Below are 23756 nucleotides of genomic sequence, written 5' to 3'. Positions count from 1 at the left end.
GGGCAGAGCTGTAAGGGGGGGAAGGGGGGAGGTCTCGGCACCAGGGGAAGGGACCCCGGCCCCGGAGACACTCACCCTATCCCGGAGCAGGGGGAGTGAACAACCCACAGCCCCGCCCCCTGATCCCAGAGACACGCCCCTCTATCCAGACCCCGCCCACAGCCCCGCCCTGATCCCAGAGACACGCCCCTCTATCCAGAACCCGCCCACAGCCCCGCCCCCTGATCCCAGAGACACGCCCCTCTATCCAGAACCCGCCCACAGCCCCGCCCTGATCCCAGAGACACGCCCCTCTATCCAGACCCTGCCCACAGCCCCGCCCCCTGATCCCAGAGACACGCCCCTCTATCCAGACCCCGCCCACAGCCCCGGCCTGATCCCAGAGACACGCCCCTCTATCCAGAATCCGCCCACAGCCCCGCCCCCTGATCCCAGAGACACGCCCCCTATCCAGAACCCGCCCACAGCCCCGCCCCCTGATCCCAGAGACACGCCCCTCTATCCAGAACCCGCCCACAGCCCCACCTCCGATCTCAGAGACACGCCCCTCTATCCAGACCCTGCCCACAGCCCCGCCCCCTGATCCCAGAGACACGCCCCTCTATCCAGAATCCGCCCACAGCCCCGCCCCTGATCCCAGAGACACGCCCCTCTATCCAGACCCCGCCCACAGCCCCGCCCTGATCCCAGAGACACGCCCCTCTATCCAGAACCCACCCACAGCCCCACCCCCTGATCTCAGAGACACGCCCTCTGTCCTGACCCCACCCACAGCCCCGCCCCAGTCCCAGAGACACGCCCCCTCTAGCCAGACCCCACCCACAGCGCCACCCTGATCCCTTGGGAACCCCTTGGGAACAGCCGCATCGAACACTGCCCAGGAACAGCTCGCCTGGCCCTGAGACGCAGCCAGCTCTGGGGTGGGGCCCCTTGGGAACAGCCGCATAGAACGCACTCAGCCCCCGGCTCTGCCCCCACTACACCCCTTCCCCCAAACCCCCACCCTGCGCCTGCCCCTCCCCCAACCGCACCCCATCCCCGCTCCTCCCCTCCCCCCCCAGCGCCTCCTGCACGCCGCAGAACAGCTGATCGCAGCGGGCGGGAGGCGCTGGGAGGGAGGGGCAGAAGTTGATTGGCGGGGCCGTGGCAGGCGCTGGGGGGGGAGCTGGCTGCCGGTGGGTGCTAAGCACCCACTCATTTTTTTCCATGGGTGCTGAAGGGCGCGCAGGTGCGCGTGGATCAGGTAAGTCGCCTGCTTCCGGGTGCCTAGGTTTGAGTCTCTGCTCCCTGGGTGAATCTGAGAAGACTGGGGATTAGATGACGATAGGCAGTGGGATTGGATAAAACAGGAAAATGAAAGAGATTGGGGATTAGATTAGACACACCCTGGGGATTAGGACAGTTGATCGGAAAATGGATTTTCTGTTCCCGGAAAAACTTTGAGATTTTTTTTCACCCCAAAATAGCAAGATTTTTTGTGCAAGCCAAAAAAGTTCAGTTTGGGTCAAAATGTTTCATTTTGGTTCATTCAAAACAAGAGGAATTTTTTTGTTTTTGTTTGGTATAAAATAAATATCAAAATGAAAGGTCGTTCCCAAACAAAATACTGAAATGTCTGACATTTTCAAAGAAAACATTCTATTTCTGCAAACAACAGTGAGTTGAAATGATACCATTTGTGGGGGCAAATCGGTGTTGTCAAAACGGCTTTTTTAAAATGGAAACCAGTTGTTTCAATTAAAAAAAGTTCTGAGCAGCTTTTAGGGATTAGATTTGAGAATGAGATTAGACTATGCAGGTAAAAAGGGGAAGAGATTATATTGGGGGTTAAATTTGGTAGATTAAAAGGAGACTAGATAATACATGACACACTGAGTGAAGATTAGATTAGACAGGTTAAAACAATGAGAATGGAGATTATATTAGGAAAGTAAAGAGGGGATTGGAGATTAGAATCAACGCAGAGTGGGAGCTGACGGAGTATTCGGTTTTTTGCAAAAAAAAAAATCATTTTGGGCCAAACAGAAAACGCAATTTTTAAAAACGTCTGGCAAATCAAAAAGAAAAAAAGTCTGTTTTCAGTCGAACTAACTATTTTGAGCTGTTTTTTTTTTACCTTTTTAACAGTTAATTTCTGTACGAACAGCCGCTTCCAAGAGAAAACTCGACTCCGAAAGTGTCAAAACAAAAGGTTTCTGTGGCTTTCTGGTTTTAATTTTTTTTTTAAATTATATTAAATTTGGAATTGAAAAATGAAAACGTTTCGGCTCTAAGATGTCAATTTTTTTTATTGTCCTTGGAGTTTTTCGGCTGGTTTTCCAACCAAAACAATTCAGCAAAACCAAGGCCAGCTTTTTGAAAGGTTTCGGTTACACCGAATTTGCGGGGTTTGTAGTAGAAAATGTCACTCGCCTCTAAATGAAAGTGGCAAAAAAGGCTCATGTCATTCGGGGTGTATTAACGGGGGTGTCATATGTAAGACATGGGAGGCGATTCTCCCCTCTGCTCGGCCCTGGTGAGATTTCAGCTGGAGCAGTGTGTCCAGTGCTGGATGTTAGGAAAGATGTGGACAAATTAGACAGAGTCCAGAGGGGAGAAACAAACATGACCAAAGGTTTAGAAACCCGACCTACGGGGAAAGGTTAAAAAACCGGCATCGTTAGTCTAGAGAAAAGAAGATGGAAGGGAGGCCGGAAAACAGTCGTCAAAGATGTTCAGAGCTGTTACAAGAGGACAGTGATCAGTGGTTCTCCGTGTCCACTGAAGGGGGTGGGGATTAGATTGACGCAAGAAGAGATACCGTCCAAATGGCTTACAGGATTTAGGCTCCTGAATCTCACAGCGATCCAAGCCATTAGGATCCTGAACCCTACTGACTTCCGGCGAGATTTGTGCTCCTAAAGCTCCTGGTCGGAGTTAGGTGTTTAAATGGCTGTAAGGATCGGGATCGGTGGGGGAGCAAGGTGGGTGTTAGGGGACGGGATGAGAAATCAGAGTTCGAGGAGGGAGACGGAGGTAGGAATGAGGAGAAGGGAAATGACAGGAGACAGCTGGGCTGACGCAGCAGGATGATGATTCACATCCCACGGGATCAAGCCCGGGCTAAATCCTCGATGCTGCAGCGTGGGCGGGGATCAAAGCGAGGCCTCAGCAGCGCTGGCCCATTCCACCGAGGGCGGGGATTCCCCAGGCAGCTCGGCTTAGTAAGAGTCAGAGACGGGTGAGCCACACTCATGCTCCAGGGCAACTCAGAGGGGTCAGGAAGGAAATCAAAACACACCCATACTGCATTGCAGCGCCCCCTAGTGCTGCTCTGGGACATCGGAGCCAGCACCGACTCCCAGGGGACGGCGCCCCCGTGAGCCCTTGCCCCGCAGCACAGTGCCCGCTGGGTCAAGCTCTCCCAGCCATGCATGGAGCCCTCCTGACCCTGCCTAACATGAGGCCTGACAGGACAGCAGGCAAAACCAGCCACGGACCCAGGCGATCGGGAGGGGGAAGTGTCTACTCGTTGCTTGCCCCATCGAGACCCTGATGCGTAGCTGGTCCTGACCTCAGGGGGAGGGGAAGAGAGGGGTTGGTCCCGGCCTGCCCCATGGGGAGGGGAGGCACAAGGGAGCTGGGATCTCAGCCTCAGGCATCCTGGAGGTCGGGAATGTCGGAGAGGATCATGGGAGAGCCCAGCTGCAGCTCCTGCTGGAGGGACTCCATATCGGCGGGGTTCATCCGATGGACCTCGAGCCAGTCAGCCAGCAGGGAGGCCGAGAGAGGGGCTGAATCGCCCTGGCTGCGGGGAGGAGGAAGACAAAGAGAGAGATCAGTCGGACGGACGTCGGGCCAGGCCAGATAAGAACCCCGAGCCCCCTCCCAGTGGGACCGGGAAGGATTTGAACCCATGAGCCAAAGTTGCTGCAGAGCTTCATGGAAGCTGTAGTTCCAGGGCCTTAGCTTGACTACATCTCCCATGATGCCCCAGGAGCTCCCTTCTGGCTGAGCCGCTGTAAGGGCCGAGGCCTGATCTCGCTCTGGTTCTTCGAGTGGCGAGGCGCAAATCGACTTGGGGGGCGGGTCGGCTCCCTCCGAGCCGCGCGGCCGCATGGGAGGAGAGAGGGATGGGGCGCGCAGGGCCGCGGCGGGGAGTCCTCTGTCCCCACCACAGCCCCGGGGCAGCCTGCACCCCGAACCCCCCAGCCCAGCCCCACACCCCCTGCACCCCAACCCTCTGCACAGCCCTGAGCCCCCTCCCACCACTCCAAACCCCTCATCCCCAGCCCCACACCCCCTGCACCCCAACCCTCTGCACAGCCCTGAGCCCCCTCCTGCACCCCGAACCTCCCAGCCCAGCCCCACACCCCCTGCTCCCCAACCCTCTGCACAGCCCTGAGCCCCCCCCGCACCCCGAACCCCTCATCCCCAGCCCTGCCCCACACCCCCTGTACCCCCTCTGCACAGCCCTGAGCCCCCTCCTGCACCCCGAACCCCCCAGCCCAGCCCCACACCCTCTGCTCCCCAACCCTCGTCACAGCCCTGATCCCCCCCCGCACCCCGAACCCCCTCAACCCCAGCCCCACACCCCCTGCTCCCCAACCCTCTGCACAGCCCTGAGCCCCCCCGCACCCCAAACCCCTCATCCCCAGCCCTGCCCCACACCCCCTGCACCCCCTCTGCACAGCCCTGAGCCCCCTCCCATACTCCGAACCCCTCATCCCCAGCCCCACACTCCCTGCACCCCAACCCTCTGCACAGCCCTGAGCCCCCTCCTGCACCCTGAACCCCTCATCCCCCGCCCCACACCCCCTGCACCCCCTCTGCACAGCCCTGAGCCCCCTCCTGCACCCCGAACCCCACATCCCTGGCCCCACCCTAGAGCCTGCACCGCCCCACACCCCAACCCCCTGTGCCGCAGCCCTGAGCGCGCTGCCTCTCCTGACCCTAGGAACTGGGTCTGGCCAGGAACTGGATAGGGGTAGGTGCCTTTTTCCCAGCGCCCTAGGGATGGGGAAAGGGCGGGTGCCCAAGAGTGTGCGGGTAACACATCATATCTTCTTGCCGTGGGTAGGACTCCCCAGCCAGACTACATCTCCCATGATGCACAATGACCAGGGATTCCCATGGTGCACCGCCTCCCCTCGCAGAGGGGAATCAGGGTGCACTGTGGGAGATGCAGTCCGATGAGGGAGCCCATCTCAGAGGGCAGAATGAGATAACCCAGCCACTACTCCCAGGATGCACTGCGGCAGCTCAGCCAGAGGGGAAAACCATGGTGCACCATGGGAGATGTAGTCTGTCCAGGGAGCCTGACCTATAGAAAGCTTGAAGTGCCTGAAGAACACTCATGAGTGGACCTAATGGATCAGCACAGGGGAGGGGCTGGGAGCCAGGACTCCTGGGTTCTCTCCCCGGCCCTGGGAGGGCAGTGGGTCTAGTGGTTAGAGCAGCGGGGAGCTGTCCCTGCTGTGCGGAGCTCTCACCTGTCCCTGTTCTCCCCCACCATGTCGAAGGACTGATTCAGGAACTCCTCCAGGTCAAAGCCCACGCCGTAGCCTGCGCCGCTGCCCTTGGGGGTCACCGAGAAGACCGGCGGCAGGAGATCCTCCACCTGCGATGGCAGCGAGACACGGTGAGCGTGGCGCCCCCCAGGGCCCATCCCCACCCGGGGCAGGATCCTGCCCGACCGGCTGCTCCCCGGCAGAGACGGGGACGCCCCACCCAGGCCCACCTCGCCGGATCAGTGCTGGCGCCCCCTAGAGGGGAGAGGCCCCGTTACCTGCGACTTGGAAAGCTGGTGCGTGACCATGGTGATGTCAGGCGACTCCGTGGTGGGGGCGGTTTCCGGCGACGCGGTCGTGGCGATCGGATGCTGGCCGGGCCCTTTGACTCCTCCCACTGCCGGGTCCGGCGCCCTCTTCCCCATCTCCTGCAGGAAGACGGCCGGATCTAACCCCACGCCCTCCCTGCCTGGTGTCACAAGGCTGCCCACGGCACGGACTGATGGCCCGTCTTGCGGCGGTGCCCCGCTAGGCGTCGTCGGGACTTCCCCAGGTGCCGGCCTCCCGGCCACGGCCCAGTTCTCTGGGCACTGGACACCGGGCCATGCGCTGATCCCCGCCAGGCCAAAGGGGGTCTGGAAGATCTGACCCGGGGCGTATTTGACACTCAGGAGGCACTCGGGTTTAGCCGAAGCTTTGTGGCAAGGTGTGGGGGCCACCAGAACCGGAGGGAAGGGGCCGGGCGGGGCTGGGAAGTATTGGACCATGTTGGGGACCGAGCCGTGGGCTGGATCTGCCACTATCGGCAGTACGGTGAGTTTGGGGCCGCCACCGGCTGGCGCCTTCTCGGGGAAGCTCGTGGCTGGGAGGTGGCCAACGGCACCCAGAGGAACGTGGCCAGCAGGAGTGGCTGGGAGGTGGCCAGCGGCTCCTGGTTGAAGGTGGCCAGCAGGAGTGGCTGGGAGGTGGCCAGCGGCTCCTGGTTGAAGGTGGCCAGCAGGAGTGGCTGGGAGGTGGCCAGTGGCTCCTGGCTGAAGGTGGCCAGCAGAGGTGGCTGGGAGGTTGCCAGCGGCTCCTGGTTGATGGTGGCCAGCAGGGGTGGCTGGGAGTTGGCCAGTGGCTCCTGGTCGAAGGTGGCCAGCAGGGGTGGCTGGGAGTTGCCCAGCTGCTCCCAGTGTTACATGGCCAGCAGGCGTGGTTGGAAGGTGGCCGGTGGCTCCCGATGGAACGTGACCAGCAGGCGTGGTTGGAAGGTGGCCGGTGGCTCCCGATGGAACGTGACCAGCAGGTGCAGCTGGGAGGTGGCCGGTGGCTCCCGATGGAACGTGACCACCAGGTGCAGCTGGGAGTTGGCCGGTGGCTCCCGGTGGAACGTGCCCGGCAGGCACAGCCGGAACATGGTCTGTGGGCCCGTTGTGAGCCGGCTTCTGGTGGTTCCGGTCAATCATCTTGGTCCATCGCTCCAGGAGGCTGCGGTCGTTTTCGCTCAGCACCAGCCCACCCAGCACGTCCCCGCGCCGCAGCTCCTTCCGCTCCTTCTCCTTCTGCTTCTTCTCCCGCTCCTTGGCCCGCTCCTGGCGCCGCTTCCGCTTCTCCTCCCGCTCCCGCTGCCGCTCCTGGGCCGTCACCGGCTTCCGCACGTCCGGGGCCTCCGGCACGGAGCACTGGGTGTCTGGCAACAAAGCAGAGAGGAGTCAGCTCATTCCCGACCCGCAGCCCCTGCCAGCCCGGCCCTGGCCCGCCCCCAGCTCTGCTGGTGCCCCTCACTCCCGACCCGCAGCCCCTGCCAGCCCAGCCCTGCCCCCCCCAGCTCTGCTGGTGCCCCTCACTCCTGACCCGCAGCCCCCTGCCAGCCCAGCCCTGCCCCCCCCAGCTCTGCCGGTGGCCCTCACTCCCGACCCGCAGCCCCTGCCAGCCCAGCCCTGCCCCACCAGCTCTGCCGGTGCCCCTCACTCCCGACCCGCAGCCCCTGCCAGCCCAGCCCTGCCCCCCCCAGCTCTGCTGGTGCCCCTCACTCCTGACCCGCAGCCCCTGCCAGCCCAGCCCTGGCCCCCCAGCTCTGCCGGTGGCCCTCACTCCCGACCCGCAGGCCCTGCCAGCCCAGCCCTGCCCCACCAGCTCTGCCGGTGCCCCTCATTCCCGACCCGCAGCCTGCCAGCCCGGCCCTGCCTCCCCAGCTCTGCCGGTGCCCCTCACTCCCGACCCGCAGCCTGCCAGCCCGGCCCTGCCTCCCCAGCTCTGCTGGTGCCCCTCACTCCCGACCCACAGCCCCCACTATCCAAGCAAAGGCAGAGACAGGAAGAAAACAGCAAGATTACACTAATCCCTGTCTCACACGACCGCCTCATAAACAAACAAGGGAAATGCAGCCTTGATAGAGCTACTACAGGGTGGGTGCAAAACTGGTTGGAAAACTGCTCCCAGAGAGTCGTTATCAGTGGTTCACAGTCGTGCTGGAAGGACATAACAAGTGGGGTCCCGCAGGGATTTGTTCGGGGTCTTGTTCTGTTCAGTATCTTCATCAACAATTTAGCTAATGGCCCAGAGATACACTGATAACGTCTGCGGACGATCCCAAGCGGGGAGGGGCTGCTAGTGCTTTGGAGGAGAGGATGAAAATTCAAAATGGACAAACTGGAGAAATGGTCTGAAGTCAATAGGATGAAATTCAATAAGGACTAATGCAAAGTGCTCCACTTAGGCAGGAGCAATCAGTCGCACACACACACAATGGGAAATGGCTGCCTAGGAAGGAGAACTGTGGAAAGGGATCGGGGGGGGTCAGAGTGGATCACAAGCTAAATCTGAGTCAACAGTGTAACGCTGCTGCAAAACAAGCGAACCTCCTTCTGGGCTGTATCAGCAGGAGGGTTGTGAGCAAGACGCGAGAAGTGATTCTTCCGCTCTGCTCCGCGCTGCTACAGAAGCAGCTGGAGTATTGGGTCCGGTTCTGGGCCCCACATTTCAGGCAGGATGTGGACAAATTGGAGAGAGTTCAGAGAAGAGCAGCAAAAATGGTTCAAGGTCTGGAAACCAGGAGCTGGGAGGGGAGATTGAAAGACCTGGGTTTGCTGAGTCTGCGGAAGAGGAGACTGAGAGGGGACATGAGAACGGTTTTCAAGGTTGTTACAAGGAGGAGGATGAAAAACTGTTCTCATTAACCTCTCAGGACAGGACAAGAAGCAATGGGCTTAAATTGCAGCAAGGGCGGTTGAGGTTGGACATTAGGAAAAACTCCCTCACTGTCAGGGCAGTTAAGCACTGGAATAAATTGCCTAGGGAGGTGGTGGAATCTCCATGACTGGAGATTTTTAAGAGCTGGTTAGACAAACCCCTGTCAGGGATGGTCTAGATAATACTGGGTCCTGCCATGAGTGCAGGGGACTGGATTAGACGACCTACTAAGGTCCCTTCCAGTCCCACATGTCTCCGATTCTATGAAAATCAGAAATAGAACCCAGGAGTCCTGGCTCCCAGCCCCCCCTGCTCTAACCACTAGACCCCACTCCACACCCAGCGAGGAGAGAACCCAGGAGTCCTGGCTCCCAGCCCCCCTGCTCTAACCACTAGACCCCACTCCCCTCCCAGAGAGGAGGCGAGAACCCAGGAGTCCTGGCTCCCAGCCCCCCTGCTCTAACCACTAGACCCCACTCCCCACCCAGAGAGGAGGAGAGAACCCAGGCATCCCAGCCTTTCACCTTTGTTCTTATTGCGCAGAGCCGACTTCAGCAGCGCAGCCTTGAGCGCCGCCTTGGTGTCGTCCGAGATGGCCCCCTCCCTCTTGGGCGGCGCGGCCTCCGGCTCCGCCTTCACCTCGGCCGGCCCCTCGGGCTGCGGGGGAGCCCCGGGCGAGGTCAGGTCGATGGTCTCCGGAGGGTACGGGACTTCCCCGGGGGCTGGCGACTCCATGGCGTAGTCTCCCCCGGTGGAGCCCGCACTGGGCATGTCCACGTCCTGGCAGCGCAAGGGGGCGGCGGCGGCGGGCGGGGCGGCGGCGGCCGCCGGCCGGAGGGCGGGCTTGAAACTGATCTGCCGGCGGATCCCTTCGCGGCGGGCGTGGAAGTCGCGGATCTCGGCCACGATGGCCTCCTTGATGCGCTCCTTGGTGAGCACCTGCTTGTCGAAGTCGAAGTCGAAGGCGGGCACGCAGCCGGGCTCGTCGTCCGGGTCGTGGTACTTGGCCACGAAGGGGTGCTTGAGGGCCTCGGCCACGGCGATCCGCTCCCGGGGGTCGAAGCGCAGCATCTTGGCCAGCAGCGCCAAGGCCGAGCGGTCGGCCTGCTGGTAGAGGCTCTCCCAGGGCACCGGCTGGCGGGAGGGCAGGCTCTGGATGTAGGCCCGCACCCGGTCGGCCCCGATGGCGTGGATCACCTTGGCGGACGGCGTGCCCAGCACCGTCATGATCAGCTGCAGCTGGTGGATGTAATTCTTCCCGGGGAAGAGCTGCTTGCGGCCCAGCATCTCGGCGAAGATGCAGCCGACGGACCACATGTCGATGGCCTGGGTGTACTCGTGGAGGGAGAGCATCAGTTCCGGGGCCCGGTACCACCGCGTGGCCACGTATTCCGTCATGAAGTACTTGTACTCGTCGGGCTTGGTGCACAGCCCCCGGGCCATGCCGAAATCGCCGATCTTCAGCTCGCAGTTCTCGTTGATGAGCAGGTTGCTGGGCTTCAGGTCGCGGTGGATGACGTTGGCCGAGTGGATGTATTTGAGGCCCCGGAGCAGCTGGTAGAGGAAGTATCGGACGTGTTCCAGCGTGAGGGGCTGGGAGGAGTGGATGATCTGGTGAAGATCGCTCTCCATCAGGTCTAGCACCACGTACCTGCCGGAGGATGGGGAGGTCAGCGGGGAGAGGACCCAGGAGTCCTGGCTCCCAGCCCCTGCTAACTCACTAAACTCCCCTCCCTATAGAACCCAGCGGCCCGAACTCCCAGGCCTCCCTGCTCTAACCCACTAGACCCCACTCCCCTCCCAGAGCCAGGGAGAGATCCCAGGAGTCCTGCCTCCCAGCCCCCCCCGCTCTAACCACTAGACCCCACTCCCTTCCCAGAGCTGGGGGGTAGGACCCAGGTGTCCTGGCTACCAACCCCACCTAGCTCTACCCACTAAACCCCACTCTCTTCCCAGAGCTGGGGACAGAACCCAGGAGTCATAGAATCACAGGACTGGGAGGGACTTCGAGAGGTCGTCTAGTCCAGCCCCCTGCACTCAAGGCAGGACTAAGCATTATCTAGACCATCCCTGACAGGTGTTTGTCCAACCTGCTCTTAAAAATCTCCAGTGACAGAGATTCCAAAACCTCCCTGAGCAATTTATTCCAGTGCTGAACCACCCTGACAGTTAGGAAGTTTTTCCTAATGTCCAACCTAAACCTCCCTTGCTGCTGTTTAAGCCCATTGCTTCTTGTCCTGTCCTCAGAGGTTAAGGAGAACAATTCTTCTCCTTCCTCTTTGTAACAACCTTCTATGTACTGGAAAACTCTTCTCATGTCCCCACTCAGTCTTCTCTTTTCCTGACTAAACATACCCAACTTTTTCAATCTTCCCTCACAGCTCATGTTTTCTAGACTTTTCCTCATTTTTGTTGCTCTTCTCTGGACTTTCTCCAATTTTTCAACATCTTTCCTGAAATGTGGTGCCCAGAACTGCCCACAATACTCCAGTTGAGGCCTAATCAGTGCGGAGTAGAGCAGGAGAATCACTTCTTGTGTCTTGCTTACAACACTCCAGCTAATACAGCCCAGAAGGATGTCTGCTTTTTTGCAACAGCGTTACACCGTTGACTCATATTTAGCTTGTGATCCACTCTGACCCCAGATCCCTTTCTGCAGTTCTCCTTCCTAGGCAGCCATTTCCCATTGTGTGTGTGCGACTGATTGTTCCTTCCTAAGTGGAGCACTTTGCATTTCTCCTTACTGAACTTCGTCCGGTTTACTTCAGACCATTTCTCCAGTTTGTCCACAGCATTTTGAATTTTCATCCCATCCTCCAAAGCACTTGCAACCCCTCCCAGCTTGGTATCATCCACAAACTTTATCAGTGTCCTCTCTATGACATGATCTACATCATTGATGAAGACACTGAACAGAACCTGACCCTAAACCAATCCCTGCGGGACCCCACTCGTTATGCCCTTCCAGCACGACAGTGAACCACTGATACCTACTCTCTATCAACAGGTTTCCAACAAAACACTACCACAAGGACACAGCTTGTATCATGTCCCTGCATTCACTGCAGAGCACACCACCAGTCACTGACGTTCTTAGGGCTATTTATTTATTTTTAAATGAACCAAGTATTACAACAACAAACAGAAGAGAAGCTGCTTCTTACTGTGGCTTATTTAAATGTTCACCCACTCCCTTGCTGATGGTGCTAATAAGGCATGTGAAGAGGACTAACCCCATCTGTGATACCAACCTCATTTCTAGCCACAAGCAGACTTACCTCCTTCTCGCCCTAAATAATGAGTAACTGTGCTATCCCCTAGCCCCTTCAGCTAGATTGCAGGCCACATTCTGCTCTCAGTTACACTGGTGTAAATCTGGAGCGATGCCACTGGAGTCTTGAGAGCTACTCCAGATTTGCAGTGGTGTAAATGAGACCAGGGTCTGGCTCCAACACAACAGCATCAACAGGTTTCCAACCAGTTTTGCACCCACCTACTAATAGCTCCATCTAGGTTGTATTTCCCTAGTTTCTTTATGAGAACGTCATGCAAGACAGTATCAAAAGCCTTACTAAAGTCAAGATATATCATGTCTACCGCTTCCCCCCTATCCACAAGGCTCGTTACCCTGTCAAAGAAAGCTCTCAGGTTGGTTTGACAAGATTTGTTCTTGACAAACCCAGGCTGACTGTTACTTATCACCTTATTATCTTCTAGCTGTTTGCAAATTTATTGCTTAATTATTTGCTCCATTATCTTTCCGGGTACAGAAGTGACGCTGACTGGTCTGTAATTCCCCGGGTTGTCCTAATTTCCCTGTTTGTAGATGGGCACTAGATTTGCTCTTTTCCAGTCTTCTGGAATCTCTCCCGCCTTCCATGACTTTTCAAAGATAATCGCTAATGGCTCAGATATCTGCTCAGTCAGCTCCTTGAGTATTCTAGGCTGCATTTCATCAGGCCCTGGTGATTTGAAGACATCTAATTTGTAGAAGTAATTTTTAACTTCTTCTTTTCCTATTTTAGCCTCTGATCCTACCTCATTTTCACTGGCATTCACGTTAAGACAACCAATCGCCACCAACCTTCTTGGTGAAAACCAAAACAAAGACGTTATTAAGCACCTCTGCCATTGCCACATTTTCTGTTATTATTTTTCCCCCACTGAGTAACGGGCCTACCCTGTCCTTGGTCTTCCTCTTGCTTCTAATGTATTTTTTAGAATGTTTTCTTGTTTCCTTTCATGGCTCTAGCTAGTTTGATCTCATTTTGTGCCTTGACCTTTCTAATTTTGTCCCTAAGTACTTGTGTTACTTGTTTCTATTCATCCTCTGTAATTTGACCTAGTTTCCACTTTTTGTAGGGCTCTTTTTTTGATTTCTAGGTCATTGAAGATCTCCTGGTTAAGCCAGGGTGGGCTCTTGCCACACTTCCTGTCTTTCCTACGCAGTGGAATCGTTTGCTCTTGTGCCCTTAATAGTGTCTCTTTGCAAAGCTGCCAACTGTCTTCAGTTGTTTTTCCCCTTAGATTTGCTTCCCATGGGATCTTACCTACCCAACTCCCTGAGTTTGCAAGCATCTGCCTTCTTGAAATCCGTTGTCTTTATTTTGCTGTTTTCTCTCCTACCATTCCTTAGACTCATGAACTCGACCATTCCATGATCACTTTCCCCGCAGCTGCCTTCCGCTTTCAGTTCCTCCTCGTTTGTCAAAATCAAGTCTAGAACAGCCTCCCCCCGAGTAGCTTTCTCCACCTTCTGAAGTAAACAATTGTCTCCAATACATTCCAAGAACTCGTCGGATAATCTGTGCCCTCCTGCGTTATTTTCCCAGCAGATGTCTGGGTAGTTGACGTCCTCCATCACCACCAAGTCCTGTGATGTGGCTGGTTCTGTTAGCTGTTTAAAAAAAAGCCTCATCCCCCTCTTCTTCCTGTTAGGGGGTCTGTGGTAGACCCCTACCATGACATCACCCTTGTTTTTACCCCTTTTCTCCTTACCCAGAGACGTTCAACAAATCCGTCTCCCATTTCCATCTCACTCTCAGTCCAAGTGTGCACATTTTTAATATATAAGGCAACACCTCCTCCCTTTTTTCCCTACGGGTCCTTCCTGAGCCAGCTGCACCTGTCAATACCAATATCCCAGTCATGCGTATTATCCCACCAGGTCTCTGGGATGCCAACGGTGTCATAGTTGTATTTACTTACTAGCATTTGAGTTCTTCCTGCTTATTCCCCATACTTCTGGCTACCAACCCCACCTAGTTCTAACCACTAGCCCCCACTCCCCTCCCAGGCTGGGGATAGGACCCAGGCGTCCGGGCGGGCACTCACACAGATTTGAAGTCGTCATAGGGCACGGCGGGTTTCAGGATGTCTTTGATGGCGATGATGTTGTCGTGCTTGAAGTGTTTGAGGATCTTGAGCTCACGGAGGGTGCGCTTGGCGTTCATCACCACATCGAAGGCGTTGGGGATCTTCTTGATCGCCACCTGCTGGCCTGGAGGCAAATGGCGCAGGGAGGGTCAGAGCAGAGACACTGTCCCCTGCGCAGCCCTCCCCTATGGAACCCAGGAGTCCTGGCTCCCTGCTCTGACCCCCCAGACCTAACTCCCCTCCCAGAGCTGAGAAGAGAACCCAGGAGTCCTGGCTCCCAGTCCCTCCCCAACCCACTAGACCCCACGCCCCTCCCAAGAGTGGGGATGGGACCCAGGTGTCCGAGCTGACCTGTGGATCTGCGGCGGGCGGAGCTGACCACGCCATAGGCCCCGGTGCCGATGGTCTCGATGACCTCGTACTCGTCCCCCACCTCGAAGGTGACGTCCAGGGAGCGGGCCTTGAGGATGGCCAGGTTCTTGGCCGCGACGGTGGCCCGGTGGCCCGGCTCCCGCTTGCCCCGCTCCTCGGCCTCCTCCTCTTCCTCCTTCCGCGGCTCCGCCATGGCGCCCGTCTCCTGCCGAGGGAAGGCAGGCCGGGTGGGGGGGATCAGGGAGAGGCACCCGGGCCCCCTCGGCCCTGGGAGAGAACCCAGGAGTCCGGGGTCAGGGGGGCCCAGCAGGGGCAGGGGAGGGGGGACGAGTCACCCCTGTATCTCCAGGGGAGAGAACCCAGGAGTCCGGGGGACCCAGCAGGGGCAGGGGAGGGGGGGACGAGTCACCCCTGTATCTCAGGGGAGAGAACCCAGGAGTCCGGGGGGTGGGGAGCAGGGCAGGGGGCAGCACAGGGGGGTGCAGGAGGGGGCTGGAAATGGGGAGCACAGGGGAGGCGGAGCTTCAACCAGCTGTGGTGAGGGAGGGGCGGGGCAAGGGGCAGGCCAGGCAAGGAGGGGGCGGGGCCTCTCTCCCTTATGGGGAGGGGGCAGGGGGTCTCTGCAGGGGGCGGGGCTGGGGCAGGGCCTCTCTCCCATGTGGGGCGGGGCCAACGGTCCCCAGGGGGCGGGGCCTCCACAAGGGGCGGGGCGCCTCTCAGGGGGCGGGGTCTCCGCAAGGGGCGGGGCGGGGGAGAGTCCATGGGGGGCGGGACAGGGGAGAGTTCCAAGGGGCGGGGTCTCCGCAAGGGGCGGGATAGGGGAGAGTCCCAAGGGGCGGGGCGAGGCAGGGGAGCGTTCTAGGGGGCGGGGCCTCCTGGTGTCTCTCACCGGCTCGCGCCCGGGACCCTCCCAGCCCCGGGCTGGTTCCCTCTCGGGTCCGCCGCTCCCTGCGCCTTTCCCCGAGGGCCCGGATGTCTCCGCTCCCGCCCACCCGCCCAATCAGACTGGCGGGCAGGGGCGGTGCCCTCAGAAGCGCGCAGGTGTTTGGCGGGACCAAATCCCGCCCCCTTCTCGTGGACGGGCCAATCGTAGACGGGTCGCGTGACTATCAGCCAATCACACAAGGAGGGGGCGCGGCCCTCCGCAAGAGAGGCGGTTTCCGCACGCAATTCCCGCCTCTACAAAGATTCGGCCAATCAGAGGTTAGCTCAGTGAGAATGCAGCCAATCAGAAAGCTAAGGATGTGAGGCCTCTCTTTGCGCATGGCAACGGCGTTATAGTCCTCTAAATCCCGCCTCTTAGCAGAGATTGACCAATCACAGGGAGAATGCGTGCGGTTCCTATCCAATCAGGAAATGGGAAGAGCGCTTAGAGGCAAGTGGAGCTGTTTTCTTCCCTCTGTCCCGCCCTCTCTCAGCGATTGGCCAATATGGACAAACCTGCCAGTCAGAAAGAGAAAATTGAACCTTTCTCCGTCTCGCCTAATTCAGGAATCTAACCAATCAGCGATTACTTCCTCATTAAATCTGTCCAATCAGAGCGCAACAGTGGAAGAGGGGGGAATTTAAAGGGCCAAGCAACGTTTTATGGATGACTGAAAATTAAAGGGCCAGTGACCATTAAGAACCGCCCTGGGAGGGGAGTGGGGGCTGGGAGCCAGGACTCCTGGGTTCTCTCCCCGGCTGTGGGGGAGGGGCGTGACCATCCAATTGAAGCCCCAGGGTGCGGTGAATTGTCACCCCTAGAGAGGGGTTGCGGTGCCAACTTGTGACTCACACAGAAGGGAATCGCCTTGCCACGCCCCCTGCCACGCCCCTTCCCTGAGGCCCCGCCCCCCCGCCTCCCTCCATCCCTCACTCTCCCCACCCTCACTTCTTTTCACGGGGCTGGGGCTGGAGGAGGGGGGAGGCCCCTGGCTGGGGGTGGGGCCAGAAATGAGGAGTGTGGGAGGGGGCTCCAGGCCTGGGGCAGGGGGTTGGGGTGCAGGAGGGGGTGAGGGCTCCAGGTTGGGGGTGGGGCCGGGGATGAGGGGTTTGGGGTGCAGGAGGAGGCTCCGGGCTGGATTCAGAGGGTGGGAGCAGGATCAGGCCTGGGGCAGGGGGTTGGGGTTCAGGAGGGGGTGAGGGCTCCGGGTTGGGGCTGCGGGCTCTGGGGTGGGGCCGGGGATGAGGGGTTTGGGGTGCAGGAGGAGGCTCCGGGCTGGATTCAGAGGGTGGGAGCAGGATCAGGCCTGGGGCAGGGGGTTGGGGTTCAGGAGGGGGTGAGGGCTCCGGGTTGGGGGTGCGGGCTCGGGGTGGGGCTGGGGATGAGGGGTTTGGGGTGCAGGAGGAGGCTCTGGGCTGGGTTCAGAGGGCGGGAGGGGGCTCCAGGCCTGGGGCAGGGGGTTGGGGTGCAGGAGGGGGTGAGGGCTCCGGGTTGGGGGTGCGGGCTCTGGGGTGGGGCCGGGGATGAGGGGTTTGGGGTGCAGGAGGAGGCTCCGGGCTGGGTTCGGAGGGCGGGAGGGGGCTCCAGGCCTGGGGCAGGGGGTTGGGGTGCAGGAGGGGGTGAGGGCTCCGGGTTGGGGTTGCGGGCTCTGGGTGGGGCTGGGGATGAGGGGTTTGGGGTGCAGGAGGAGGCTCCGGGCTGGGTTCGGAGGGCGGGAGGGGGCTCCAGGCCTGGGGCAGGGGGTTGGGGTGCAGGAGGGGGTGAGGTCTCCGGGTTGGGGGTGCGGGCTCGGGGTGGGGCTGGGGATGAGGGGTTTGGGGTGCAGGAGGAGGCTCGGGGCTGGGTTCAGAGGGCGGGAGGGGGCTCCAGGCCTGGGGCAGGGGGTTGGGGTTCAGGAGGGGGTGAGGGCTCCAGGTTGGGGCTGCGGGCTCTGGGGTGGGGCCGGGGATGAGGGGTTTGGGGTGCAGGAGGAGGCTCCGGGCTGGGTTCGGAGGGCGGGAGGGGGATCAGGCCTGGGGCAGGGGGTTGGGGTTCAGGAGGGGGTGAGGGCTCCGGGTTGGGGCTGCGGGCTCTGGGGGGGGGCCGGGGAGGAGGGGTTTGGGGTGCAGAAGGAGGCTCCGGGCTGGATTCAGAGGGTGGGAGCAGGATCAGGCCTGGGGCAGGGGGTTGGGGTTCAGGAGGGGGTGAGGGCTCTGGGTTGGGGGTGCGGGCTCGGGGTGGGGCTGGGGATGAGGGGTTTAGGGTGCAGGAGGAGGCTCTGGACTGGGTTCAGAGGGCGGGAGGGGGCTCCAGGCTGAGGCAGGGGGTGGGGGTGCAGGTGGGGGTGAGGGCTCCAGGTTGGGGGTGGGGCCGGGGATGAGGGGTTTGGGGTGCAGGAGGAGGCTCTGGACTGGGTTCAGAGGGCGGGAGGGGGCTCCAGGCTGAGGCAGGGGGTTGGGGTGCAGGAGGGGGTGAGGGCTCCAGGTTGGGGGTGGGGCCGGGGATGAGGGGTTTGGGGTGCAGGAGGCGGCTCCGGGCTGGGTTCAGAGGGCGGGAGGGGGATCAGGCCTGGGGCAGGGGCTCAGGGGTGCAGACTCTGGGCAGCACTTACCTCAAGCAGCTCCCGGAAGCAACGGCATGTCCCCCCTCTGGCTCTTACCTGGAGGTGCAGTTCCCAGCCAATGGGAGCTGCAGAGCTGGTGCTTGGGACAGGGGCAGCGTGCAGACCCCCCTAGCTGCCCCTATGCGTAGGAGCCGGAGGGGGAACATGCTGCTGCTTCCAGGAGCCGCAGGGAACCTGCTTTAGCCCGGCTGCGCCACCGACCGGACTTTTAACGGCCCGGTCAGCAGTGCTGAGCAGAGCCACCAGGGTCCCTTTTCGACTGGGCGTTCCAGTCGACAACCGGAGACCTGGCCCCCTACCCCTAGAGTTTGCGGTTGGTCAACACATCTAATCCCCACCAGACCCACCCTGCCCTGCCGGGGCTGCCAGGCAGCGAGTGCTGGGCTGCCCCCTGCTGGGCTGCGGGGGTGCCTCTGGCTCTGCTCATCACCTGCCTCGGGAGGGGTGGGGTGTGTGTGTGTGTGTGTGTGTGTGTGTGTGTGTAAATCTGGCTGTTAGTGTGTGAGAGAGTGACGGAGACAGAGAGAGACCCTTGGCAAGCATGTTTGTGCGTTGCTGGCTGGCTGGCTGGCTGGCTGTGTGTGTGTGTGTGTGTGTGTGTGTGTGTGTGTGTGTGTGTGTGTGTGTGTGTGTGTGTGTGTGTGTGTGTGTGAGAGAGAGATTCTGGCTGTTAGCCTGTGGGGGTGAGTGTGTGTGTGAGATTCTGGCTGTGAGTGTGGGTGTGTTTTGGCTGGGACTCCGTGTCTATCTCTGAGCATCTCTCACCGGCTGGGTGTGTTGAGCAGAGATCTCAGGCCCACACCCTGGGAGTGATAAACTCGTGGGTAGAGCAAATGTAACCTGTGCCGCACCTTTCCCTGGGCCTCCCGGCAGAGCGCCCAGGCACAGCAGCTCCTGGCTTCTCCCCCCGGCCCAGGGAGGGCAGTGGGGTCTACTGGTTAGAGCAGGCAGGCTGGGAGCTAGGATCTGCCCCCCATGGCCTCTCCTGCCCCCCAGCTGGGGTCTCTCTGTGAGGAATTCTCCTGCCCCGTGTGCCTGGACTGGCTGCAGGATCCCGTCACCCTGCCCTGCGGCCATGTCTACTGCCAGGGCTGCATCGAGACTACGTGGGGCACCCTGGGTGTCCCCCCTGCCTGCCCTGAATGCCGGGAGCCCTGCCCCGACAGGAGATATGCCCCCTGCAGGCTGCTGAGGAAGCTGATCGACCAGGCCAGGGGGCTGAGCCCTGGTGGGGCAGGGGAGGGGGCGCACCCAGGGGGCAGGTGCCAGGAGCACAGCGAACCCCGGAGGGTGGCAGGTGGGGCATTCGCCGGTGAGCTGTGCAGGGAACCAGCCTCATACGAAAACCTCCGGTTCCTCCCCATCCACCAGGCCACTGGGCAGGATCAGGTGAGACTGGGAGCCCCAGGACTCCTGGGTTCTCTCCCCAGCTCTGGGAGGGGAGTGGGGTCTAATGGTTAGAGCAGGGGAGGCTGGGAGCCAGGACTCCTGGGTTCTCTCCCCAGCTCTGGGAGGGGAGTGGGGTCTAATGGTTAGAGCAGGGGAGGCTGGGAACCAGGACTCCTGGGTTCTCTCCCCAGCTTGGGGAGGGGAGTGGGGTCTGGTGGGTTAGAGCAGGGGGGGCTGGGAACCAGGACTCCTGGGTTCTCTCCCCAGCTCTGGGAGGGGAGTGGGGGCTGATGGGTTAGAGCAGGGGGGGCTGGGAACCAGGACTCCTGGGTTCTCTCCCCAGCTCTGGGAGGGGAGTGGGGTCTGGTGGGTTAGAGCAGGGGGGGCTGGGAACCAGGACTCCTGGGTTCTCTCCCCAGCTCTGGGAGGGGAGTGGGGTCTAGTGGGTTGGCGCACGGCGGGGCTGGGAGCCAGGACTCCTGGGTTCTCTCCCCAGCTCTAGGAGGGGAGTGGGGGCTGGTGGGTTGGCGCACGACGGGGCTGGGAGCCAGGTCTCCTGGGTTCTGTGCGCCGCTTGGTGGGTTGGAGCTGGGGGCACTGGCCTGTGATCCCCCACCCTCACCTCCAGCCTGTTTGCTGCCCTGTAGGAGGAGCTGCCCTCAGCCATAGCCCAGCTGGAGTCCAGCCTCGCTCGGCTCCTGACGCTGAAGACGGAGGAGGAAGAGAGGATTTGGAACCACCAGGTACCCGGGGCTGGGTGGATCCGGGAAGGGTGGGATCCCTGACTCCCCCCACCTGAGGGACCCTGGGAGGAGGCAGGCAGCCCTCTGGGTGACCAGATAGCAAGTGTGAAAAATCAGGACTAGGGGTGGGGAGTAGTAGGCAGGTATGTAAGAAAAAGCCCTGAGTATTGGGACTGTCCCTATCAAATCAGGACATCTGGTCACCCTAGTAAGGGTAGGGTTGGGGGTGGGGTACCTTGAGTCTTACCACAGCTTGGAGAGAATGTGAGGTACTTGGTGTATAGTGAAGTTAATTCCTGATTACCTGAGAGTATTCGCTATATGGAGATATTGGGTACCTGAGTACCTGGGGGTGTTAACTATGCACAGATGGTAGGTACCTGGGAGTATTAGCTATATGGAGATTTGGGTACCTGAGTACCTGGGGGTGTTTGCTATGCACAGATGGTGAGTACCTGGAAGTATTAGCTATATGTGGATATTGGGTACCTGAGTACCAGGGGGTGTTTGCTATGCACAGATGGTCGGTACCTGGGAGTATTCGCTATATGGAGATATTGGGTACCTGAGTACCCGGGGGTATTTGCTATGCACAGATGGTAGGTACCTGGGAGTATTAGCTGTATGGAGATATTGGGTACCTGAGTACCCGGGGGTATTTGCTATGCACAGATGGTAGGTACCTGGGAGTATTAGCTATATGGAGATATTGGGTACCTGAGTACCCGGGGGTATTTGCTATGCACAGATGGTAGGTACCTGGGAGCATTAGCTCTAGAAAGTTGCTGGGTACTCAAGTAGCTGGAGCAATGCTAGGTACCAGGGCGTATTAGCTGTAGAAGGATGTCGGGGATATTAGCTCATGAAATGCTGGGTACCAGGGAGTATTAGCTGGACAGCTGCTGCACCCCAGAGAGTATTCGCTATAGAAGGATACTGGGAGGTACCGGGGAGTATTAGCCCAAGGGGTGCTGGGTCCCAGGGAGTATTCGCTCTAGTACCTGCAGTATTAGCTCAGGAGATGCTAGAGGGTATCTAGGGGGTGTTGGAGCCGCTGGCCGGTGTTTTGCAGGCGATGGTGCTCAGCCTGGAGGATCACGTTGCCACGGAGTTCGGGAAGCTGCGGGGCTGGCTGGCCGCCCGGGAGGCGGAGTGGCAGGAGAGGCTGCGGCGGGCGGGCAGAGCCCAGCTGCGGGCGATGCAGAGGAACCTGCAGGAGCTGGCGGGGAAATGCCAGGCAGCCCAGGAGATGCTCACCGAGGCCCAGGCCCACCTGCCCCAGCAGAACTCCATGGAGTTCCTGACAGTGAGTCCAGCGCCCCCTAGGGGGGAAAGACCCCACGTCTCATTCCCCATCCCGCTGAGCCAGCCAGTCCCCCACCATGGGGCCGGATGGGAGTCAGCGCCCCCTAGAGGGGAAAGACCCCACGTCTCATTCCCCGTCCCGCTGAGCCAGCCAGTCCCCCACCATGGGGCCGGATGGGAGTCAGCGCCCCCTAGGGGGGAAAGACCCCGCGTCTCATTCCCCGTCCCGCTGAGCCAGCCAGTCCCCCACCATGGGGCCGGATGGGAGTCGGCGCCCCCTAGGGGGGAAAGACCCCGCGTCTCATTCCCCATCCCGCTGAGCCAGCCAGTCCCCCACCATGGGGCCGGATGGGAGTCAGCGCCCCCTAGGGGGGAAAGACCCCATGTCTCATTCCCCACCCCGCTGAGCCAGCCAGTCCCCCACCATGGGGCCGGATGGGAGTCGGCGCCCCCTAGAGGGGAAAGACCCCGCGTCTCATTCCCCGTCCCGCTGAGCCAGCCAGTCCCAGTGCCCCACAGTGTCTTAAAAAGGCAGAACTATACTAATTCCTTCTCTCTCTCTCTCCATGTCTGTCCCCTCGTAGGACATAAAATCCTCCCTGGACTGGTAAGAAGCAGCTTCATTCCCTGATTCCCCCCACATCTCCATCCTCATTGCTCGCTAACACAACCTTATGGGGGGTGCGGGGGCGGTTCTTCCCTCTTACATAGGGTGAAGCAGCAACTGGCTACCCCTTGTGGGCCGAATACGGGGTCCCTATCACAGACTCTGGGGCAATTCAAAGGGCCGATCCAGTATACTGCCTGGAAGGACATGAAATCCATCCTCAACATAGGTAAGAGATGGGTTTCAGCAGGGGGCGCTCTCCCCTGGCAGTCAGGGCCGGCCCCAATGCCCCAGTGCAGCACTAGGGGGCGCTGTGCTGCAGGGAGCGGGGTGGGATCAGCAGGGGGCGCTCTCCCCTGGCAGCCAGGGCCGACCCCAATGCCCCAGTGCGGCACTAGGGGGCGCTGTGCTGCAGGGAGTGGGGTGGGCTCAGTAGGGGGCGCTCTCCCCTGGCAGTCAGGGCCGGCCCCAATGCCCCAGTGCGGCACTAGGGGGCGCTGTGCTGCAGGGAGCGGGGTGGGCTCAGTAGGGGGCGCTCTCCCCTGGCAGTCAGGGCCGGCCCCAATGCCCCAGTGCGGCACTAGGGGGCGCTGTGCTGCAGGGAGTGGGGTGGGCTCAGTAGGGGGCGCTCTCCCCTGGCAGTCAGGGCCGGCCCCAATGCCCCAGTGCGGCACTAGGGGGCGCTGTGCTGCAGGGAGTGGGGCGGGGGGCTCAACAGGGGGGTCCCATGTTAAACCAACCCTGCCCCCTACCCCCCTTCTCCGTTTCCCTCCCCAGATCTCCCGCGGGTGACGCTGGATCCCGCCACGGCTCATCCCTGCCTGGTTCTCTCGGAGGATCGCACCCGGGTCCGGGACGGCCACCTCCGCCAGCCCCTCCCCGACACGCCCGCCCGCTTCGATTTCTGCGTGGCCGTGCTGGGCGCGGGGGCGTTCGCCTCCGGGAGGCGCTACTGGGAGGTGGAGGTCGGGGAGAAGCCGGCGTGGACGCTGGGCGTGGTCCACGCCTCCGTCAGCCGCAAAGGGAAGATCCACGCCTCCCCCAGCAAGGGATTCTGGGTCATTCGGCTCCGGGGCGGGGCCGAGCTCATGGCCAAGGACACGCCCCCGATGGTGCTCCGCCCCCAGGCCCTGCCCCACAGGATTGGGGTGTACCTGGACTATGAAGGGGGCCAGGTTTCCTTCTACGATGCCCGGGGCATGGCCCACCTCTATACGTTCAGCGCCCGGTTTGCAGAGAGTGTGTATCCCTATTTCTGCCCCGGGCTCTATGATTCGGGGGGGAACGCTACCCCCCTGAAAATCTGCCCCTTGCCCTGACCAAGCTGCTCCTCTGCCCTGGGGCCGGATCGGAGCCACAGCCCCCTAGAGGGGAGAGGCCCCGTGCCCCATTCCCTGCCCCCCAGAGCCAGCCAGTGGCTTTATAAGCACCACCTTACACATCGAAACAAACTCTCAAACCCACCAACCCCAGCGGTTTGGTTCTCCAAAGCAAGAAGGAGCCGAGCGCAAGGCCAGACTGTGTCCTGCCAAGCAGGGACTCCGAAAAGGATCTAAAGATCCAGCTGGTGTGATCCCGGGATGCACAAACAGGGGAACGGCAAGTAGGAGCCGAGAAGTTTATTTGGCCTTGGTGCGACCGCGGCTGGGGTCCTGTGTCCAGTTCTGGTGCCCACCACTCGAGAAGGACGTGGATCGACTGGAGAGGGGGACAGAGAAGAACCAGGATTAAAGGATTGGACAACCTGCCTTAGCGTGAGAGACTCCCGGAGCTC

General features: G+C 60.4%; 2 protein-coding genes across 2 annotated transcripts; one reads left to right on the top strand and one right to left on the bottom strand.

The window, feature by feature from the left end:
* Window positions 1-1509: 1509 nt before the first annotated feature.
* On the bottom strand, window positions 1510-15486 carry LOC123369736 (mitogen-activated protein kinase 7-like). Its single transcript, XM_045015657.1, has 7 exons — window positions 15301-15486; window positions 14391-14616; window positions 13998-14163; window positions 9188-10314; window positions 5768-7161; window positions 5472-5599; window positions 1510-3787 (listed from the first exon to the last, which is right to left on the bottom strand). The coding sequence occupies exons 2-7, from the start codon at window positions 14602-14604 to the stop codon at window positions 3634-3636; spliced, it is 3183 nt and encodes a 1060-aa protein (XP_044871592.1). The 5' UTR covers window positions 14605-14616; window positions 15301-15486; the 3' UTR covers window positions 1510-3633.
* A 3427-nt stretch (window positions 15487-18913) lies between these two features.
* LOC123369737 (zinc-binding protein A33-like) lies at window positions 18914-23426 on the top strand. The gene is made up of 6 exons (XM_045015658.1): window positions 18914-19327; window positions 19975-20070; window positions 21143-21376; window positions 21960-21982; window positions 22087-22211; window positions 22760-23426. The coding sequence occupies exons 1-6, from the start codon at window positions 18914-18916 to the stop codon at window positions 23299-23301; spliced, it is 1434 nt and encodes a 477-aa protein (XP_044871593.1). The 3' UTR covers window positions 23302-23426.
* The last annotated feature ends 330 nt before the right edge of the window (window positions 23427-23756 follow it).

Source organism: Mauremys mutica, chromosome 4, assembly GCF_020497125.1.
Source record: "Mauremys mutica isolate MM-2020 ecotype Southern chromosome 4, ASM2049712v1, whole genome shotgun sequence".
Taxonomy (NCBI): Eukaryota; Metazoa; Chordata; order Testudines; family Geoemydidae; genus Mauremys; species Mauremys mutica.
This window is presented reverse-complemented; position numbering and strand designations above follow the sequence as displayed.